The sequence below is a fragment of the Equus asinus genome, chromosome 4 (genome assembly GCF_041296235.1).
Source record: "Equus asinus isolate D_3611 breed Donkey chromosome 4, EquAss-T2T_v2, whole genome shotgun sequence".
NCBI classification, from domain to species: Eukaryota; Metazoa; Chordata; class Mammalia; order Perissodactyla; family Equidae; genus Equus; species Equus asinus.
This window is the reverse complement of record NC_091793.1, coordinates 87,500,001-87,523,090: the sequence shown is the minus strand read 5'-3', so window position 1 is coordinate 87,523,090 and position 23,090 is coordinate 87,500,001. Positions and strand designations below refer to the sequence as shown.

Genomic DNA, 23,090 nt, shown 5'->3' with positions numbered 1-23,090 from the left:
TTCACAGTTGAGATTATCATGGAGAGGATAATTTTCGAAAGTAAGATTTTTATATTTAAGTACCTAAAACAACTCTGCAAAAAAAAAAAAAAATCACTCTTAGAATGGTGCAAAATTAGAACTGAGTAGAGTACAAAGTTTACAATTTTGACTTTTTCACAGAATAAGAACTATTAAAGAAGACCACAAAGCAGCATGAAATTATTTCCAGGTCACTAGATAATCTGTAGGTGCAAATAATTTCTAGTCTCATTTCCCTTTAAAAAGGAAAAAATAAAAAGGTACAGGCCACTCTGAGCCCCTAGGCTGATGTCCAAATGGCCCTTTTGGTAGTTCTGACCTGCAAGGAGCAAGGAATGGATCCTTTGAGAAAGGAAACAATTAAGGGACCCTTTAAGTGTTTTGAGGAGTCTTACAGAAAACAACAACAAAAAGCTAAGGGTATTGGGATTAAATATCACAATAGTTTTTCCCCTAGCATTTGCATTGATTTTTCAGCTTTTGCATCAAAAAGGAAACCTGGCCTTGTGGACATTTAAGAGACTAGGGAATTTCATTTTCCATTTAATAAACTGATTTTCTTCCCCTCTATAGGTACTTGGAATTAGCGCAAACCCCAGGATAACTACAATTCCAAAAGGGAATGCTCAGTTCATTATGAATGGTCTTACAGCAAACAGTGCTCTGACAGCCAAATTCCTGGTCTCCAAATTTGTAAGTTTGCCCTTTTTTTTCTCACAAATCTTACTCAAGACTGCTTCTGAGCTTTTGCACATTTAACCCTTACACTCAAAGACAATATGTTACTAAAGAACATGAAAAATTTCAAGTTCATACATTTGGGCTAAAAGAAGTCTTATATTTATAACCAAATTATGACTATATTGAATACAATAAGTTGACTGCCCAACTAACAGGATAAAGAAATGCTGTACTTATTTTCACGTCTGTGACTACGCATCCTTTGAACAGATCGAAAGAATCATAAATTAATCGTAAATCTTAGGATACTTTTCATTTTATTTCTTTACTTAATGACAGCACTCATTCTCAATAGAAAAATTATGAATGATACTAAAATGTAAATAGTTGTTTTTAGTAGTCAAAATTAATTTATACTGTCTTTAACTGATCTGCATGTTCCATGTTATTTTTTAAACTTTTCATTATAAAAATAAAGCTAACATGAAGTTTCATGCATTACTTTATTTAATTTTCAACAAAACGCTAAGGAATGGGCACTATGAGTGTGTCCACATTGTAGATAAGGAAAAAACTTAGGGTAAATTGCTTGTAATCACACAGGTAGTAATCTGTAGGGCTAGTATTCAAAATAGATACTTAGGACTTTAATTGACATAGTGGTAGAAAAATATCAGGGATATAGCTTGCTTAGTCATTTCTAATTAACTTTAAATCAGCCCATATATTAATAAGTATATTAATAAGTAAAAAATGAAAAATTATCTTAATTACCAGATCTGAATTATTTGTCATTTGCTTCAATTTTCTACTTTTTGACCTGTATAAACAGACATAACCATAAATTTCAATGACCAAATTCTAATAAGAAAATGATGCATAATTAGTGCACATCTCTGCACTTGGGGAGGAGAGTGACTTGATTTTACATAGGGTATTGTTTTTCCTAATTAATTGTGTAGTTTTGTCACATGTTTGGATGTGATTGCTACATAAATGTTTTACAAATTGTTAAGAAACTTTAGGGATATCTAGAAAGAATAGTACAACTCAATAAATAAACTTTTACAAGTGCTGAAGAGAAATTTTACATTAAAATCTTACTTTTGTTTCTTCATCCTGAAAGGATGAATTTTTTTTAAAAACATGGCTAAAATCAAGCATTAGAGATGCAAATATGTGTTCAGATCAGAGATACCAAAATTATTCAAATGATTAATTATTCATCATAAAATGTCAATTAATAATTATGAAGCATAAAAGGCATCTTTCTAATGCATCTTTATTTTTCTTGGCCTAAGAAGGGCTTAATATACATGTTCAATTGACTTCTAACAAGTTTTAAAAATTCGACAAACTAAACAAATTGTAAACAAGTGCAAACACTGAATTTTAATAAGAGAACAACAAATGTGCCCAAAATGAATGCAAGACAAAAAAATACAGAAAACAAAAAATATAGCCACATTCAAGACATATGCAGCCCGGTGTTCATTCACCTGCTCAGTAATGAGGCCAGGCTAAGAGAACAACCCAACAACTCAAGTTGTGAATTTGCTTAGCGTGTACAATATATATGACATGACGTTTCTCTCTGAATTGATCAATGTTTGTTGTGGGGGGAGGTGCCTTGGAGTTTTTCACACTTTCCAAGTAGTCATTAAAAGAAAAAGCACAGTTTAAGTTTCTTTAAGTTACCTACTATAATTTCTGAAGTCTGTTAAGCACTCCTAAAACGTCACTGTAAACGAGACATTTTTTCACATTGCCTTCATTCTAAAGAATTTCCCTATACGGAGTACTATCTATTTTTTCCAGGAACACTACATTGGGGCGGGGGGGGGGGGGGGGGAGTCAGTTTAAGCTGATATGATAATTCTGAATATGAAGCCATTATGATCACCGGAATATTGATTTCTATTTATTTTTACTATTCTTATTTTGTTTTTTACTTTTCACTGACACCTGGTGAACTTGGTCTCTGATGACCCAGGGAGTTATTTTAGTCAGGGTGTCCCTGACCTCCTGCTGGTAGATTAATTACATATTAAAACGAAATGATATATCTGTACACATAAAAGAGACAGAAAAGAATCAGCGCGAGGGAGAAGGCGCGATGTTAAGAAACAAAACAAGAGATTGCAAAAGAGAGATAGCAGATAGAAAGAAAGGAGAATGTAGGAAATGCAGTTGGGAAAGAATTCCAAGAAAATAAGGATAAAGGGCAGGAAGGGCTGAAAGGAGGGCAAGAGGGAGGGAAGGAGGGAGGAAGGGAGGAAGGGAAAGATTTTGGTTTTCAATTCTCTGGGGAGACTGCTGGCGTCCGCGCCCTGAACGCCCAGCCTTCCAAGTTGAGGCGAAAGCCACCTCCTCGGGCCTGCGTCGCATCCAACTTACTCCAAGTTTTCTGGTGACTCCTACAGGGCCCCTTTCCGTCCCCCCACCCCCCACCCCCTTAGCGAGATTGACGGTGGCGTAGAGGAGGCTTTTCCAGGCACAGCTTTTCTCATGGTAATCGGCCCCCAGCATCACCTCCCGGCCGCAGCCGCTCCCTCTCCGTGCGCAGCTCGCGGACCCCGGGGACCGGAAACAGGGCGACGGGCGGGGAGCAGGAGAGCGAGCCAGGTCAGCTGACCGGCCGGCGGGGCGGGGGTCGCGGGGTTCCCGGGCCCGGACAGGTCTGGGGGAGGGCTGGCGGGCGGGGGCCGACTCCCCCCACCCCAACGTGCTCCTTCGCCTGTGCGGCGGGGCCTTACCCTGAGATCAAATGGAGGGACCGAAGCTGGGGGTGTGGGGGACAGAGCGCGCCGAGAGTTGGGGACGACAAGCAGACCTGTTTTGCATCAATAAATTAAGACGCTCATTTAAGTCCTGAAGTTTGCCGGTTCCTGTCAATGGAGACGTTGGCAAAAGCACTGAAGCCGAGATTCAGCCTTAACTTCATAAATAAAATAAAATAAAATAAAATAAAATAAAATAAAATGAACCCCTCAGCTGGCCGCCCTACTGGGGCCAGGTGACTTGCGAGATTCCACAGCCCGCGGGCCTCGCCGCAGGGATGTTAGGGACTGTCTGAGGTTCTCTGGTCCTGTTTTGATTTTGTTTGAAAGGGCTTCTCAGAGAGATGCTCCTGATTTTTTTTTTTTTAATAGACTTTCCCCTCCTATCCTAGGCTCAACTCCGAATGGATTGGATTGCGAGTTTGCACGTGAGAAAACCGTTTGGCTTGCCTTGGACCCCTGCCGCCCCTCACCCCTTCCACACACACCCAATCCAGGGGTCCCCCTTATCACCCTTTGCTTGCAACTCTGAAAGAAGTTGCCCACCTCCTGCGTAACACCATCAGGTCGAAATAATTCTTCTAGATGAAAGATCAATTCCGCTTGAAAACGAGAAAAGGTTCCTTCTTTTATTTTCTCCACATGGTATAAAATAAACAGAATTTGCTTTAAAAAAAATCATTAGCTGTGGCCAAATTCGAATTCCTTCTACAGCCTGCGTGTTCAAGGGCAGAAACATTGTATCTCTTCGGGCATCTGGGCCGGCAAGCGGAGCTGGGGGCAGGCGAGACGTGGGGAGAGGTTGTGAAAGTTGAGGAAATTGACAGACTGAGAGGTGAATGGGGGGGACAGGCACCAGGTCCTGGCTGGAGGGAATTGGAAAACAAAAGTGCATCTTCTCACCCTGCCTGGGTAGAGGGAATCCTGAGGGAGGCAGTTTGTTTTACTCAAAAGAACCCTAAACAATTATTTTCCTCCCTCCAATGTCGATTGCAATATTATTTCACATTTGCATGTATCTGTTGTTTTAATCCCCTTCGTCTGCGCTAATCTCGAAATGGATTATTAATAGGGAAGACAGACGGGGAAACAGCGATTCATTTGCAGGACTTGCTTTGCTGTGTGAGGAGCCGAAAGCCAGCAGCCCCCAGTCCTCACTCGACTTTTCCCTGCGTCCTGCTCTCCTGCATCCCGCTGATCCCACGATCCCCATTGTCCCCGACCTGGCCTTCGGACTAAGGGAGTGTTCGGAACAAATTTATATTCCGGCTTCCTCCGATCTCACCGCTTCTGCGTTGGTGGGAACTCTCTCGGTCAAATGGGGAGGGGAGTGCCAGGGGCGTGCCAGGCAGGGGCGGGGGGGGGGGGGAGGGAGGGCAGGGGGCAACCTACAGGCGCGCTCACGATTTGCGGGGACCCTTTCCGTGCCACCATCCAAATACCCACCTTGATGGGAACCTGAAAGATTGCCTTTTTACCCCAAATCAAATACTTGCGTGTCGGAACTCCCAGTGCTAAGTGTTGGGGCTGCCTCTTGCCACTTTAACAATTACTGAGCCAGAGTAATCAGATGATTAGGTGTTTTTAATGGAAATACTTAAAAGTCTTTTTTTTTTTAAGTCAAATCCTAGGTAACCTGACATTAATATACATAATAAAGACAAGTGATTTGTTAGCCGTTCGATTGGAGCCTTTGACCTGAGGTTTTGCTTGTGAATATGTGTCTGGGCTCCTGGAGTGGGGTATTGCCTGGAATCATTCCATGCAGTGGGCTGCTGCTTCCTCAGGAATGGGAGAGGAAGGTTGAAAAGCAAACTTCTAGAGAAAGCTGGACTCTAAGTTTTTTAAATAAAAAAGGGGGAAAATATATTAATAATAAAGATAAATCTCAGAGGAGGAACTTGATAAGTCATACATGTATTTAATAAAAATATGTAATATTAAAAGAAATGTAAAACTTAAAATTTAGAATGTGTCTGACCTATGTTGGAAAGCTATAATTTCTTTTTTTATTATTAATTTTTAGACTGACCATATTGAATGCCCCTCTTCTATAGGTAATTTATCTGTAATGAGGTGGGGGAGATTAATTTGTCCAGCTCTTCTCATTGTAATAAATACTCAAGTTAGGAAAGAAGAAAGTCTGTAACCAACTGTGAAGATTTACTTTCTTACATCCTACAATAAGAATTGGCTGTGGTCATCCTGGGTGGCTATTGCCCCCCCTCAAAAAATAAACATACAAAATACAAAGACGTGCACCTCTGGGAGTATGGATGTGGCAATCCATGTGGTGACTGTTCCCTCCTTTGAGTGCAACTGCCAGTGACTCTTGCATTCAAAGTCTTGCTTTAGGCACACACTCAAAGCACAGTTCAAAGCAGTTTATCTTAATATAAGTAAAAGTCTAGTGTTGGATCAGGGTATTATTTGTTTCAGATTTCATCAGACTGAAAACAGAGGGCTGTAACATATTAACAATATTAAAGCAGAAAAATTGGCACGAGGCTGTTCTTTAGTCCTCTTCACGCCTCCACCTTTACCTTTGCAAGGGAGCCCAAAGGCTGTGGCACTGGAAGTTTGTGCTCTGAGGTTCTCAAGCACTTTCACTCTTTAAAAAAAAAAAAAAAAAAAAAAAAGCCTCAAAGTCTTTTAAGAAATTGAGCCTGAACCATTGGAGGCTAAGAGATTTCTTCCTTTTCCGATAAATGCCTCTGCTCAGCATCCTCAAATTTGGCTGTCTTTATTTACTTCTATATTAGTTCCAATTATGTGCAGTGTAAACCAGCTTTTTGATTAACAAAACAGCAGAGCATTGGTTAAGAACACTTAAACTTCAAAAAAAATTCCCCTGGGAAGTGGGCTCTGAATTGGTTAATAATGTGCAGTACTTGCTAAATTGCTGACTTCCAGATGTGGAAAATATCTTTCTTGTTTAGGACCTATGTAACCTGATTGGATTACGACAGAAGCGTCACGTTGGAAGCTTTTGAGTGATTATTTAATTAACCATACAGTAGAAAGCTGTATTCTCCAGGAAATCCCTTCCATATTTACATAACCAATCCCTTCAGAGCAAAGGTGGAGTCTTTTCTTTTTTAATTTTACTTTAATTGCAACATCAAAAAATATATACTCCAAAACTTAGACCCCATGCCGTTTAATATCATGCTCTTCCTTCCCTGCTAAGTTTCTCTATGGCCTTCCTCCTTTTCCTCTTGCCTCCCTACGTACACTCCCTCACTTTGTAGTGAGGTCTGCGTGAGATGTAGAGGGATTCAGAGATCGGTCAACCCAGCGCTCTATGGTAATTTACTTAGAGACCCTTTTTAAAAATGCCAAACTACTTTTTTAGTATTGGGATCCAATCCAGAAATTCATCACACACACACCCCCCAACACACCCGCCCCAAGATGCAGTTCACATGCAGCATTTTTTTTTTTTTCTGGCTTTGGCATCTAAAAGGAAAAAAAGAAAATTGAGAGAAAGGGCAAAGAATTTAGTTCCAGAAGCCGTGCTGAGAAATACACACAACTCAATGTGCATCTCAAATCTGGTCATTAGAGATATCTGCGTAAGAAGAGGCGATCTGGATTGAGGACCTGGGAGCTTTCCCTTTAACTTTCGCCCCTTAGAGTTCTCCAGTTCTGTGAATGGTGTGCACCGTTTTCCGCCCAGTACTCTGTAGGATTTAGTGATGAGGATAATGATGCCAAAGGCTTGACGGGGGGGTTGGGGGGGGGGGTTGGGGGGGCGTGGAGAAGGGAGGGAGGGAGGCGAGAGGGAGGGAGAGAGGAAGGGAGGGAGGTGGAATTTCATTTCTTCCACTAAAGCGTTTGCGGAGACTTCAAGGTATAATCTATCCCAGATCCTTTCCCAGAGAGAAACTTGGCGATCACGTTTTCACATGATGCTCACGCTCAGGGCGCTTCAATTATCCCTCCCCACAAAGATAGGTGGCGCGTGTTTCAGGGTCTCTCTTACAGAAAAGAAAAAGAAAAAAATGTCATTAGAAGAGGCGTAACACGTCAGTCCGTCCCCAGGTTTGTGTTTCCTGGAGTGGCCGAAAAGAGATCAGTTCTAACCTGCTCCGCAGGAATAACGGTCCTGTCTCCCGACACTCTTGGCGAGGTTTTGTACAGTTTGCTCCGGGAGCTGTTTCTTCGCTTCCACCTTTTTCTCCCCCACACTTCGCGGCTTCTTCATGCTTTTTCTTCTCACCATTTCTGGCCAAAACTACAAACAAGACTTCGCAGGTAGGTTTTTTCCCCCCCTTTCTCTCTTTTTATTCCTTTTTGGTATGGTCATCCTCCACCCTCCTTTTATGATTTTATCCTTTTAAGTGGGGATGTGAGTCTGAAGTGAGAAGGAGTGTCTGTGGGTAGGAATTTCAGGTGGGTTTAGCTCCTTTGTGGCAAGCTTTTCCCAAGAGTGACTTCTTTGATTTCTCTCGCACTCCCGCCCGCTTTCCTTCCTTTTCTCTCCTTTTTTCCTCCCCCAAATAATTTGCCCTGTACCTGTCCATTCAGGTAACCAAAGGTGCCTTTTGCTACCCAGCCTAGGAAAAGTTTTATTGAGAACTATATGGTTGGAATAAAACTCTTCAAGGGGAGAGATTCTGCTCTATTTTCGTACCTAGTTCCAATTCATTGTATTCAGCAATTAAAACTTGGCAAATACCTGTTAATAAATACAAAACTTGATCTATACAAAACTACTAAATTCGGGGGCAAGTCTTTCTCTTAGATATGGCAGTCCATCCTCTCCCACCAGAGAAGGCTGTTTTCTAAGCAGAAAGTTGTCTGTTTTTGTCTGCTTAGCGAGTTTCATTTCTTTATTTCATTCTTTGTGTGTGTGTGTATGTGAAGTAACACCTCACTTCTGTGATGATAAATAAAGAAGTGAAAGTCCTCATGGAACTTGAGTCGTTCACCAAATTGGGGGGGGGGGTCACTAGAGCTGGGAAGAAAACTGCTGTCAGAATATCAAGGTTTCAAATTAAGGATAACTTTTGAAATTGTATTTTAAATGGCAAAGTGATATAGACATGGATTTAACAGGAGACACATACACACACGTACCCCCATTCCATACTTTGGCACTGAAAAGTAGAGAGATAGCAGGAGTTCCCAGGAGCAGTGGTAAGCCCCGCTAACATGAATGTGTTTATCTCCCACCTACTCACATATTTTACATGCTCCCCCTATAATGATGAAGGCAAGATTACTAACTCCAGAGGTAGAAATAACAGGCAAAGATAAAGTTTACAGCACAAATGCCCTGTCTCTCCCTCACACACACATGCTCATAAAACTAGCAGCTTACTTTATTAAACATGTATTTATATGCAATCGTGTGTAAGTCTCAGCATGAATACAGACAGGCCAGCTGTTTCATCCCAGACACTTGTGTGACCATTTCTTTATTTCAGGATTTTTCCCCAACAATTTCAAATCAATAGGAGAGCCAAGAAATGACAAAATGTGTCAAACTTGAATTAAATTAAGTCTCCCACTCTGCCTAGGTTAAATTCAAGGTGCTTTCTAAATCATCCACTTCCCCATCTCTCGCCGCCCCCCCCCCCCCTCAGCAAATGTGTGGAAACTGATACTCACTTTCCAGGTTTTCTGCTAGGCTTCTAGCACAGGAGACAATAGGTACGGGGCGTGGGGACTGAGTGTGCTCGGCAGAGAAAGGGTTAATGGCCCTTGTGTTACAGTTTGCATCTGTTACATCTTTTATAGCCCCCTGTTTAAACTAATCCTCGAGGCGCAGCATCTTCCCAACCTCCACCGAGTTTCGGGATTCTCCTCCTCTCCTGCCTGCCTCGGAGGTTCCCCTTCTCCAAGTTTTGACAGTTTCAGCTGAAAAAAATGCAGCGCCTCACTCGATTTTTAGGTACAAAAGTTTCGAAGCCAGAAAGGATACGATCATTTAGTAGAGCTTAAAAGTATTGCCGTAGCGGTTGGACTTTCTCTTTCCTTTCTTGAGGGGAAAAATTTTTTTCTACTGGAACTATTTAAGGGAACCAGTGTGGGGGAGCATGTGTATGAGTGAGGTGGGGGGAAATACTTAAGTAAATATTGTCAAAGTGGCGGAGGTGGGGGGGGAGGGACAGTGTCCAAAGAGGCTTATAATTATATTTCTTATTGCGGCGTGAAACGGGAAATCTTAATTTGGGGGCGGGGGTGTGGGGGGAGGAAGAGACAGTGCCTCGATAAACTCCAAAAGGGGAGGGGAGGGGGCGCGGGCGAGTGGGCTTCCTATAATTACTATTATCAATTTGCCCGAGTGTGCTTCATCCGGGGGCTGTTTCGTGTTGTTTGTTTGTTTGTTTGTTTGTTTCCTCTGGGGAATGGGGTGGCGGGGGGTGAGACAAGATGAGAGCGAAAGAAAGCCTCGCCTCACCCCAAGTTCTCGAGCCGGGCTGAGGACTTTTCGGAGGAAAGGGTCCGCCTAACCCTGAGTCAAGCAGCCTTACTGTACCGCCGTGTGCATTCCCTCATACGGTCAGGAGTTATGACTCATTTTGAAGATGTAATTCTTGTCTCTCTGATCCCCTCGCGGGTGCAACACACCAAACAGTAACAAACACAAAGCGCCTTGGGGCCAAGGCTCGGGTGGGGGGCGGGGAGGGGGCCGCCGAAGTTTCGCTTTGGCGTTGGGGGGCGCGGATGGGTGCTCGCCGGGGCCCTGGCCCGGCTCCCCTGGGCGGCCCGCGCGCGTTTCAATGGGCGCGGGCGATGCCCACATTGTCGCTGTGTTTGGTTGCTAGATCGAGCCTGCGTGCTGCCGAAGCAGGGCGCCGAGTCCATGCGAACTGCCATCTGATCCGCTCTTATCAATGAAGCAGCCGATCATGGCGGATGGCCCCCGGTGCAAGAGGCGCAAACAAGCCAATCCCAGGAGGAAAAACGGTAAGAAGCGGCCCGAACCAAACTTTTCCGGGCCACTCCGGGGCTCGAGACCCAGGGAGAAGGAGGGGGAAAGGGAAAAGGAACCGAGGCGGCGGCGGCGGCGGCGCCCAGGGCTCGCGGGCGAGCCTCCCTCCGCGGCCGGCGCCGGAGCCCGGCGCGCGCGGCCACTGGACCGGGGGGAGTTGGGGAAGTGCCGGGCAAAGTGAGCGTCGGGCGCCGGGGGGCTCCGAGCGCGGGGGTCCGGCCGGGGCCCCGCGCCCCCACCCCTGCCGCCCCTCGTGCCCCCGCCTCCGCCCTCCCTCCGCCTCCGCCTCCCGCTCCGCGAACGCCGGGCCCGCCGGGTCCCCGGCCAGGCTGCGGGAGCGTCCGGCGAGGGCAGGGCGGGGGCCCCGGCGCCAGGTCGTGCAGGATCCCGGGGCGGGGGCGGGGGTGGCAGAGGAACTGCGAGGGCGGGAGAGGGGGCCCGGGGCTGCGCCTCCGCCGGGCTTAAAGTTTCTTGCCGTAGTCGCCCGGCCGCCTCCCCGTACGCCAAGTAACGGTCCGCGGGCAGCGGGGCCCGGCCGGGCGCGCCCGGCCCCCGGGGTGGGAGGGACTCGGCCGGCCCCGCGCGGGGTCCGGCGGGGTCTGTGCGGGCTCCGGGGCGGGCGGGTCCTCTCCGGCGGGCTCTGGCCCAACGCCGGGGTCTGGCGGAGTCGAAAAGCGCAAGGAGACTTTTTCTGGGCAGTTTCTGCATGGTCAGGAGGAGCCCGTTATCCAGGCTGAGTCAGGAAGGAGGAAGGAGATGGGGGTGCGAGGGGGCCATACGGACCAGCAGTGGGCGATTAAAGGGGTGACAGTTGAGTAGGTCCATCTTGGAGAGAGGCGGAGAAGGGACAGGGAGAGAGAGAGAAAGAGAGACCGACCCCCTAGGTATTACCCCCAAACAAAATCGTGGGAATAAAAGAGAAAAGTGATTGGCAAGAGCGCAGAAGGCGCCTGGGGGAGGGGAGAGAGCTGGGGACAAGAGAGGGTGCCGAGGGGGAGCTGACGGAGGATACTGAGTTTAAAAAGAAAAACCAACCCCCCAAAACAAACAAGCGAACTAGCGCCAGCTCAGACTGGGAAAGGAAACTTCTCGTTCCCCTCGCTCTGAGCCCGATCACCCGGCGCGGGGCCGCGTTGACGCTCCCGAGCTGGCCGCGGGGACGCGGCGCCAGCCCGGCCTCCGGCCTCCCGCAAGCCCAGCCCTCGGCTCGCGGGGAGCGCCCGGGCCCACTTGGAGCAACTTTCTTCCAGAGAAGACAATCGCGCGCGCCCCTGGCCTGCCCCGGAGCTGCGCGGCGCGGGGAGGGGGCGGCTGGGGGCGCAGTGTGGGGTGCTGGAGGGAGGAAAACACAAAGACGAGAGAATTTTGATTAGAGACAAGTGATGCTTCTCTCTCTGTGTCTCTCTGTCTCTCTCTAGGTTTTGTGCGTGTGTGTGCGTGTGTGTGTGTGTGTGTGTCTTTTGCTTGTTGTGGTGGAGGTGTCGAGCCATATGGGGGAGTGATAGAGGAATTTTAGTCAGAAACTGTTCGTTACGTTATCCTGCCTTTTCCCTTTGTGCTGCCTTTGATCTATTGGCTTGGCTTAGTATTACAAAAAAACAAGTACAATAATATATTCCGAGCTGCTTCCCCAAGATCCAGTTCAGGCTGCCTCTTTTAAGTCAGTCTCTCTCCCTCTCTCTCTCTGTCTCTCTATCTCTCTGTCTCTCTCTCTGTCTTTCTCTCTCTCTCTTTCTCTCTTAATTTAATTTTTTCTTCACTCTGGTGTCTGGCATTATTTAAGGTGGTCCTTACACAGGAGACCTCCCCTTCCCCATCTCTGGGTAATTTAGTAGACACTAAAATTACACCTAATGTCCCCCTCTCCTCTCTTGTGTTTCCTCTGTTCCTTTTATTAAATGTTGGTTATTGATTTTCTAAAATCAATGTCTGTTGTGGGGCTTTTTTTCCCCCTCTTACAAGTATATAAAGCACGTTGCTGATCAACTGGATAACAAAAGCTTTGTGTCATGGAGGCATTTTTGTTTTTATGTTAAACAGTCATTTTTTGAGAGAAAAGAGAATGAGATTTAAAGCAAGGTTCCCAGAAGTGTTCTTTTGCAGGAGAGACTATTTAGGACGCTTGTTTCTTCTTGCCTGCCTCCTCCCACCCCCTTCGGGATTTTGCCACCGAGGACCAGCCTGGCCCCGGCAGAGAGGTCAGGCCGGAGCCCAGGTCTGGGGAAATGGAGGGCTCCAGGCTTCCTGGGAAACCTGGGCAGGGGGGCCTGGCAGAGAGGGAGGCCGGCTGGGGGCTTCGCAGGTGAAACGGAGCGCTGGGGAGGTGCTCAGCCATGGACACTGCAACCACTTCCCCCTCCGCCCAGCCACTAACTTGGGAGAAGCCTCAACACTCCGAAATGGAAAGTTGAATTGCACATTTTAAGGCATTTAGCCCAGAGTCTGCACACTTAACGGCAAGCCTATCCATCGCTTACAGCTTCTCTAACTTTGACTGCTACCTGTCTCTTTTTCCAAATAATCTTTGGAAAAAACGTGCTGCACGTTGGTTATTTGTCAGTATTTTTCTTTGGTTTTAATATCACTGAGCAATGTCCTGGTTTTAAGAAGCAGGTAGAAGAGTTTCTTCTCCCCCTTTTTCATTTTCTTTCTCATCAAGCACGTATCCAATGCCTTTCCCTTTGGGAATTGCCAGGATTTATCCGAACTGAGTGGATTTTTCTTCTTTCCTGGATTCATGGAAAAGATGTCACTTTTGAGCTTGTGTCTTTGCTGATAACACTAAATATGATGATGCTTATCAAAATCATATAGAAATTCCTGGAAAGGAATAATGGCAATACTAATCATGGAAGTAGAAGCTGCAAGAAAAAAAAAAAGTGGTCATCCAGGAAACTAGAATGGCACTTTATATAATTTTAATGAAGTCAACAGTGTATATATAGACTAAGGCGACAAGGAGATAAAACGCGTAAAGCAGTGTGTGTGTGTTTGAAAAGCTAGTCAAGAACGTGGGTTCGAAGACTATGCTGTATACAATTATTAAAAAGCAAAGGAGAAGGAGGCAGTTCGAGGAAAACAAATGTGAAAGGAGAGAAACAAGAATCTAAAATACAGCCTTCAAGATTCTCAGGCTAGCAAGATGTCTGGCAAAGACAGGGCCAGGGCCAAGTTAATCCATAGCGAGCAGTCTCCTTTCCCCCACATGGAAAGGATGAAATCTCTTCCCAGAAAATAAGATGTGCAGAAGGAAAGGAGGAGAGGGGTGAGGGGGAAGGAGGCAGAAAGCAAGTTGCCGGCAGACAAGAATGTGTGTCAGTTTCAAGAAAGTTCAGTCAGATGATCTTCAGTCGCCTGACTCACTTGGTAACACTTTCACTGAAGCTGGAGAGGAGGGGGAAAACCCAGCCCCCCTCTTCCATTCCCCTGATTATACCCCACTATCTCCACATAGCCTTCGAGTCAGAAATGAGCGCTCGGAGCGGGAGATGCCCGGCTCCTGCCTGCCACTGGCTCAGCCCGGTTGTAACTTGCAAAGTTTGTTGCTTTAGCCCCTGATTCAGGCATCGGCTCCTGGAGATGCTGCGGCTTCCCTCTTGCCTCCTGCAGAGCCTGGGAATATAGGCCTGCCTCCCCAGCCCACCATCTTCCAGCATCAGCCTCTGAAAAATTGCACATACACATGCACGTTATAACAAAAATCAAATCCGGAAACTGCTTGTTTCAGAAAAGTGAATGAAGTTGTCTTTTAAATGAAAACTGAATTAGGAGTGGATTGGGGGGGGGAGGAAATGGAAGAAAGAATGAAAAGTTAAATTTGATTTTCCTTCAAAGTTTCAGTTAAAAGGTTGAGGATTGTTTGGAAAGTGGGGGAGATTTTTACAAACGCCTTTGGTCTCTGGTTTTCAGTGGTGAAGAAAAGGGATAAAGTTGGATGTTTTCAGGGCTTTGGATTCTACGAGAGAAACAGTCAGATGAGCAGAAATGATTGTCCTGTTTAAGATAAGCCCTCACTTCTACCACATCCTTAAAGGGAGTGGGGGTGCTGGTGGGGATGCTTCGAGGCTGTGGGGGCCAGAGAAGTTGCTCTCCTTTCAGAGATGCTTAAACAAAAAGGAAAAGATGCATTCAGCCCCTTCTTAAGGATGTGGCTCCTGGCTCTCCTCTCTGAGAGGTGAAGTTGGGATGGGGCAGCCGTGAGTCTGAGCCCCTCAGTCCACGCTGAGGCAGGAAAGTTCCCTTCGGATTACAGTGGGTTCAGGCTTGGTTATCTTTGCAAGTGTGGAAATCTTTTGCAAGCAGCTTTCTTTATAAAGTTGATGAGCTTATCGAGAGCCTGTTTTGCTGCCTCTCAAAGCACTCAGGGGCAGTTTGGGTGGCAGGTACCAGTTCTAAGGGTGCTCCAAAGATATCCATCTCCATCCTTTTCTCTCTGTGGAGATCTTCTGCAAGTTTTGTCACGCTGCACACACACAAGGCTGGGGGCTATGTATCTAGACTGATCTATTTGTTTTATCTCGGTTTGGAAAAACTAAGTCAGTTGGGGTAGAAACATGCCTTCCTTCGTCGCAGAACCACTAGCCTGCTGGCATCCAGAGCGTGACGCTCCACCAGGGCTGAGGGTGGGCTAAGGATTTTAAACTTTACATTGTTTCTCTGTTGACAAATAAAAACAAATTCACGTCTTTAAGCGTTTATTTCCAAATATGAATAAAGCCAAGATTAAAGTTCCCCACTGAACTGCCATGTCCTATGTTTCAGATGCTTCCTTTCTCCCTTGCTTAATTTGCTCAAACTAAAGAAAATTCCAAGAGGTTATCAAAGACCCTAATGCTGTATTAAGAATATTTCCTGGGAAAAATGTGTGTCTGCCCTGAAGGTAGGAAAGGAGGGTGTTGCTAGCTCTCTAGCAGTGCCGGGTTTCTTCCAAGATGTGGGAGATTCTTTTCCTTGCAACAGTTTTTGTCATCTGCATTCTTCTAAGGCTTTTAAGGTGCATTTTCTTCTGTGTGAAAGAGAACTCTTTGTCCTTTTCCTCTCCAGCACCGTGGCTTCCCAAGGTAGACACTATTTTGTGCCTGTCACAGAGAGAGGGAGTGCAGGTTCGCAATGCTCACAGACAATTGATTGTCTGCCCTAATGTGTTTCATTTACATGTTTATAACGTCAATGGTGCTGGGGTGTCCACTGTACCATTCATTCCCGCATTCCCACAAGGGGGCAATTGTCTGAATGGCCAAGTCAGACACCTTTTTGATTGCTCTTTGGTTGTCTTTTTAGAGCAAAGAGATAAAGGAGGAAAATCTGTGATGCAGAAACACTAGTTGAAAATATACAGAATTAAATGTCACCACAAAAGCAGATGTTAACGTAAGCCCAAATATGCTTTTTAGCCAAGATGCGAAGGTTGAAAAAAATAATTCAGAGCAGAGGGAAGGATGATTTAAAACCAATAAATACAGCCCTATCCCCCCCTCCCTATTTCTTTTCTTTCTTTAGCAATCAGAAGATGAAATGTGATTTTCCTTTTCATTTTTAAGCTTTGACACATCTAGGCACCTCCTCATTATTTGTATGTTTGCTGTGATTTGTGAATTTTGTATATATTTACATAGCTCTGTTTATGCCAACACCATCAGCTTACCACTTGGAAAACCTATTGAATGACTATTTGGGCTGTGGGGAGTGTAAACTTTTGAAAAGTAAGATCCAAGTATTTCTTCATCAAACATTTTTTAGAAGGAAAGCAATAATAATCAGTACAGTCTATGGAAGTCTTTGCTTTAATAGCTATGTGCCAAATACTTTTATCTTGGGTGACAGTCATGTCACAGAGAACGCTCTCAGGAAAAGTGTAACTAGTAGTTACAAAGTAAATAAAGAATTTCATTTTAAGGTGTTCTGTACTGTTTTTATGCTGTGTGTGTGTGTGTGTGTGTGTGTGTGTGTGTTGTCTTGCATTTCCTCTGAGGAAGGTGATAGGAAAAGTCATCCATACGTGTGTTTGGGGGTTTTTCTCTTCACTCATTTTCCCCCTGCGTATTATGCATATATGGAGCACACATGAATACACCTGCTTTAAAAAAAAGATTTCACAGTTCAGATGGTGCCTTGCTGGTTCATTTAGGTAATACAGTTATTAGAAGTTGGTCTGATTTCGCGTGTGGTCCAGAAGGAGAGAAAATACTAACTCTTATGTCATCTGGTGGGAGGTAAACAGGGGGATATAACTTTTATAATTTTGTAGTAAATTAAGGAGGAAAAAATCACCAGTCTGTGAAAAGATTGGTGCCTCTCCGGGAAGACACACACAGTAGCTGCACCGTTAGCTGAACCCCTGACACGGCGGTCTTTTGAATGCCTTAGGTATGATTTCACTTTCGCTCACATCAATGCTGACCTGAATGCCTTTCATATCTGATCCGCTGTGTCTCTCCCAGTAAACATCCCCTGAGGGGAGAACAAAGAAAGGAGCTCTTCTTCTTCTTAATCACAATTCAGCCCTTTCACCGCCGGCAGGCTCCATTTGCATTCTGCCACAGAAAGCCAAGATGAAAAGAAAGAGAGAGAGAGAGAGGGAGAGAGAGAGAAGAGAAGCAGAGGGTAGTAGCTGAGTAAAATAACTTAGGTGTTTGTGGCTGTTTGTTGGGCTTTCCCTAGTTACCAGCCTTATATAGTTGATGCTCAACCAGGCCCTGTCCCTCCTGACAGGCATATAGTGTTACAAGATGGCATGTCTGTACTATTCATGGCCACCCGCTCAACACTTGAGGTAAAAAGTGTCAGGGAGGGATCAGATTCTCCCCCAGAAGCCTACTAGACTTGGGGTCAGGTGTGTGGACTTCCCACTTTTGAGTGCTGCCTACTATTTGGCTTCACTCTCATTGTTTATCATCAGACCAGGGAGGTGAGGGCACTGGGGTGGTGGGGGGAGCTGGAGCCTGCTCAGGAGGAGAGACAGGATAAAGTCTCCGGAGGCCCTGGTCTGGTCTCAGTGATGGGTGTCTGGCCCAGAGAAAAAGGGAGAGGTGCTTACACCCAGCCTGAACACACTGATAAATCTTCAGGAAAACTGGAAAAGACTTTCCCATTTTTTCCCCTGACTTTTTATGATAATTCATATTTTCAAATGAAAGGGGAAAAAAGCCAAGAAAGAAACTCTCAAATGAGCCAAAAAGAAAAAAAAAATTCTCTGAAAAGAATTTTAGGGGGAAAAGTTGTTCTATTTTAAAAAGCTTTGAGGGCTGTAAAGTGCCACGTTTTTCACACCTTCTCCATACTTTTTTTTCAGATTTTTTTAGTATGTTTAACATTTGTGAGATGACAGCCTTTTTGTATCTCAAACTGGATGCTTCAAGATTTGTAGGGAGGGGTTGGTGGTATTCACGTTCTCTTGAGAGAGAAAGTTTATGCCTAAAGGGCTCCTTCTTACTGGGAACTGTTTAAACCCTCGCAAGCGGACCTGTCAGGTTTTAGTGTGTTATTTGCCTCCATTTTCAACGTGCAAAAGTAACATGCAGTTAATGGTATTGGACTGAGACCACAGCAAGAGCAGAAACCTCTCGTGACAACTTTTCAGCTACATTATCTTGCTCCTAAACTGTCTTGTCTTTTTTTTTTCTTTCCTTTCTGAAACCACTTTTAAGATACCAACAGTTTTTTTTTCAACAATTAGATTAAGCATATAATGTGCGCGTGCATGCGCGTGCACACACGCACACACACACATGCAACTTTGGAAGTGCAGTCTCATCAAACAGCAGTGTGTAATTGGAAACGGGGACTTTTCCGATAGCCATTGTGGTAGATTTCACTTATAAGAGCAAAACTAGCAGAGATATTAGAAGTTGTACATGAGCATGTGACACAGATTCCTGAATTTTTTTCTTTTTCCCAGAAGATTTACAGAATTTACAAAAAGAGATTAGCCCTACACCTTCCACCCCGCCTAGCCACCCCCATGACCCAAGCAATGAAGGATTTAGGCAGATTTACTTCAGTAAACACCTTTGGACACTTGGGGGGAAAGTGGGAGTCTGTTTGCAAAAGGAGGCTTTTGTTAAGTGAGGTATGGGGATAATGCTTTACCAGGCAGCTGTGATATTAACCTACCCAGCAATGCAGGAGCACTCTTTAACTCTTTGAGTGCCTGGCCCTTTGCACCCAGCAGATAAAATCCTGGCTCTTCAAAGACACTGAGAATTCTGGCTCTAGCCGTTTATTATTCAGACAAGTCTTGTAGACATGAAAACTGTTCAAGCTTTTAAAACAATGTGGTTTAATTAGATGAGGTGGACTTACATTGCTCATAAGCCCTCCAAATGGTGGTTTATAATTGGCAAAGAAAAAAAAAGGAATCAAGGCAGCACATTAAAAATTCCAGGAAATATCTTTAGAAAAGCTATTTTCATTTCCAGCTTTTAAAATATTAGACTATGGTAGCTAGAGGGAATGAAGCAGCTGGGGCCTCTCTCCTTACTATAAAAGACACCAGAAGTTTGTGATGAAGAAAGAGGCTTCAACTCGAAAAGCTGTAAGCGGCCAGTTCTGACAGTGACGTTATCTCAGCTCTCGCATCTTTTGGAGGGGGACATCTTGCCTGTCTTTCGGAGCTTGGGAGGTCATGTGAACCCCAGAGTCAGGGCCTCAGGCCCGTGTTACCAACTTGAGACTTTCCAAAGCAAGCAGAGAGGCATTTATAAGAGGAAGGAGTTAATGGTTATTTTTTGCTGGGCACAAGAATAACTTTACAGGTGTTGCATTTGGGCTTAAATAAGATTGCCTTATTTAGTTTCGAAAAAGAGTGTAGGTGTCAACGTTTGAGCAGCCACGAATGTGTGAGAAAGTAAAGGGTATGAGACATGACAGAATTAAAGGTGTTTGCTATGTTGTTACACCGTGTGTCAGGCTGCAAGCTCCCTTTGTCACAGCCTCCTGGTGATTTGACAGCGCGGATCTACTTCCCTTCTAGGTGAGACAGCATTTTTTAACTGGAGTTATAAATACGGTATACCCTGCGTGTTGCACCCTGCCTCCAAGATCCGTGAATCCTCTTTGAGAGCATCTTGCCCTGAGACACAATGAACAAATGCTGTATACAGGGGGCTGTGCACTCCGGGGCCCGGGCATCGCCAGCATCACAGTAGCTGGCATTGACTGTTGTTTGGCAAGAAGGTCCTCTGCCAAATCATCCAATAATTAAGTTTTATGTTATTTGTATGAACGACCAAGCATGCAGTATTCCTTTTCAAATCAAAGGAAGGCTTAAAATCACTTTTTGAACACTTTCAGACCATGGTCAGGTCACAGTTTGGGGGCTGAATTAAAATGATCTCATTCATGATCTAATTGAGGTTGGCAAAACCTTAGCAGTAGCAGGAGTACATAAATATAAATCAAAGACCAAAATTTAGCAAATCATATCATTTGCTAGAAATCTGCTCATGAATTATTCTCCGATTGCCAACCCAGAAGTTAAACTTTGTCTCCCCTCAGCAACAGTAACTGCGCATATTTTTTCACGCTCCTGACAGGAAAGTTAAGAGCAGCTAAAAAGAGGAAAGAGAAGGAAGATGATCAATGTCTCATCAGATATTGTGTATGTGTGACCCAAGAAAGTATGATAGCTAATGAAGCCATGCACATTACAGTGGAGGCTGCAATCTTGGTTAGAAATGAATGTGGGCTTCTGAAAACCAGACTTTGGAAGAGCCAGCAGTGGGAACACGTAAGGGTTGTAAGGGGAGCAAACGTTTCGAGAAGGATCTGGTTGAACTTTGCTTTCATTTTTCAACTGAAGAAATGTAATCATCATAATGATTCATGATATTTTTACAAATTCAGTTCTATTACTGAGCTGAGGGGATGAGATTTGAAGTAATTGTTAGAATTAAGTGACAATGCATACATGTTAGTATACATATTTAAGTTACCTTTCTTTCTTTAAAAAAAAAAAAATTACTATAGAATTAAGACTCCAGATAGCTATTCCTCTAATCTATGGGATTAAATGTCATGTTCTATTGTATGAGTCCATTTTTAGTTGTTCATTTTTCTTGGTTGCTGTGTGTTAGTTTAACTTAAACCCACACACACTCTGCTTTAAACTGGAAGAGACCTAATTCTGAATGTGAATATTTTAAAGTTTAAATTTTAAACTCTATTTATATGAAGATATTCTTTCAAGCAAACAATAAACACAGAACTGGTCAGTTCACCTAGCTTTATTTATCATGACAGCAAATGTGTGAAGGTGTACTTTTAAATCACAGTGAGAAGGTGGAAACATTTTAAAATAATCTCAGGTGATAGAGGTAAATGACTGCAGTCCTTTGGCAATAGGTAATTTTCATTAATGATTTCCCGTGACAAAAAGGCAAAACATATTCTGTGTGAAAAAAGTAGAATGGATTCCTCTTTAATAGTTGCATTGCTAATATGACAATATAGTGATTTTTGTGATTTATATACTGTTTCATGTTTCTTTTTATAATCAATTCTAGGAAAGAAAGGTACTCCTGACAAGAAGATAGAGACTCCCTCCCACAAATAAGTAATCAAAATTAGATCAACAGATTAAGATATCACGCTATTTAAGATCTGAGAATTTTTTCTCTCCCTTAAACAGATGAGTAAATTTCAAGGAATTCAGTGCCCAAGTGATCTGTAAATGTAGTATAGAGCTTTCACTGTTTCTTAGTTTAAATTGTTTTTATATTGTCTTGTATATCTGAGTAACCGTAATCAAAGAAACTTTGCAATTTGCCTATTCTTGGAAGTACGTAAGTTTCTATTTTAGACACAAAGCACATCAATGGAAGTGTTTCACATCATGAGATTTCTCAGTTTTAAGAGGTGAGGTTTATATATAAAGAACTCAGTAAACTGTGTTTTCATAATAAATAGACCCATTAAGAGGGAAAAGTCTAAGCAGAATGGTTGTCCTCTAAAGATTTCCCATCACCTTTGCTCCGCTGAGGGGAATTTGAAAACTAAATACAGCCCATATGCACACATTCCATATGCACACACTCACAAATACACTCTGGACCCCAGCTCTGGACCTTCTCTTTAACTTTCACAGCCATATAGCTTGTGAATGAAATACATTTAAACAAGAATAGTAGAGGTGGAGGATTAATGTAGACTCCTGTTTAGTAGAATTTATTGTAAGCAAAAAAGAAGTGTTCCCTATGCCACATGACTCTTAGAAAACTTACTTGCACCTATTAATCTAAGCTTTAAGTGTATTATTTAGGATAAATTACAAGCTTTGTGCTTTTAAACTGCTTTCCCTCGTTTTCCTTCAATATTGCCAACCTTAACACAGATTATGCTAAATTGATTGCAAATTATTATGGTTTTTAAAACAGCATTCAGGAGTCCTGAATAAAGATGGTATTTTAAAGTACTGTTTATAATATTTAAAAGAAAAAAGGGGAGGGGATTAAACTATACTGAACACTTAGAAATGTGTGGAGTTTTATACTTGTGCGATAAAGTGTGAGGTAGCCTTGCCCTGTGAAACCAAGACCACAAATGATATGTGTCAGTAGGTTCTTTGATAGGGCTTCTGGCCACAGTGTTTTTGTGCTGTCAAACTGCTATGTTGAACAAACACCTCCTCTGGGACAAAGTGATAAATGCAGACACAGGCTGGCTTCAACCAGTCTCAACAACCTCTTCAACCACACCCCCAACTCTCAGACCATCTCCCACCTCCCTCTGCCCCTTTACCTGAAATGGACATTTATAGAGAGATGCCCAGGGCCTTTCGAGGTGTCAGTGGTGAGTAATTATTGATACTCCCCAAAATCTCATGAATCAGTCCTCTGAAACTGCAGGCAAAGTCCTTTTTCTGGCAGGCTTTATCTGGTCTTTTTTAAATGGAACTGGACTGAGCTTCTAAACTTTTGCCAACTTGAACTTTTTCCACCTTTGCTTAATCATTTGAAAACCACTTGCTTTCCTCTTGTCTTTCCCCCAGTCGCTGGAGTTTTATTTTCTAATGTTCAAGCAGTGACGTTGTGCAACACAAAACAAAATTTTGCCTTAAAAAATCCAAACACTGTTACCTCCTCCTTTTCACTTTCCAGCATTCTTTTAGGGCTAACATTTCAAATGTATAGCCAACCGATTTTTTTTCCTTCTCTCTCTTGGAGCCATTATTCTCTGACTAAAACCTGTTTACTGGTGCCTTTGTGTGTGTGTGTGTGTGTTTTTCCCCTGACATTAAATGAATTTCCATCTTCTACTTCTGCAATCTCTAAGAAATAGATAAACCATTATATTTTTTCCCAGCTCGTATTTTAAAGCGGTGATCCTGACAGCAGGACGATTATTGCACTTTATGTTTTAGTGGATGTTTGCTGTTGCTAGTTACAGCAACACTTATCATAAGACAGCAAGAAAAGAGTAGTCCCTGGTAATTAAAGTAATGAAATATTCATTTACTCTACCTTTTCTGTAGTCTCACAAATTAGGCTGCTACATTTAATGCCTGCACTGCCTCTGTTTTTATTATAATGGCAGCTTTCGCATCTGCAATTAGGACTAATTCTGACAGTTACAATTTCTGAGGGATGGTAAACAGTGAACGAGATGTGCAGCAGAGGTATTACACGTGAAAAGCCCTTGTCTCTTTAACCTTGTTGTTTTTTTTCTCG

General features: G+C 43.8%; 1 protein-coding gene and 1 long non-coding RNA gene across 5 annotated transcripts in view; one reads left to right on the top strand and one right to left on the bottom strand.

Annotated features, from left to right (window-relative positions):
* The window catches only part of LOC106825097 (uncharacterized), a 68,152-nt gene extending 64,332 nt beyond the window's left edge, over positions 1-3,820 (bottom strand). Inside the window, exon 1 of the long non-coding RNA XR_011502797.1 lies at positions 3,459-3,820. This is a non-coding gene — a long non-coding RNA (uncharacterized lncRNA). The remainder of the gene's footprint in view (positions 1-3,458) is intronic.
* A 3,400-nt stretch (positions 3,821-7,220) lies between these two features.
* ZEB2 (zinc finger E-box binding homeobox 2) overlaps positions 7,221-23,090 on the top strand; it is a 132,197-nt gene continuing 116,327 nt past the window's right edge. Inside the window, exons 1-3 of one of the 4 annotated variants that reach the window (XM_044768973.2) lie at positions 7,304-7,739; positions 9,228-9,381; positions 10,259-10,400. In XM_044768973.2, the coding sequence (XP_044624908.1) occupies positions 10,328-10,400 (73 nt within the window). In that variant the 5' untranslated portion in view covers positions 7,304-7,739; positions 9,228-9,381; positions 10,259-10,327. Of the gene's footprint in view, positions 7,740-9,227; positions 9,382-9,849; positions 9,993-10,258; positions 10,401-23,090 lie in introns of those variants that run through there. The other 3 variants (XM_044768972.2, XM_044768975.2, XM_070507652.1) reach the window with 3 other exon arrangements.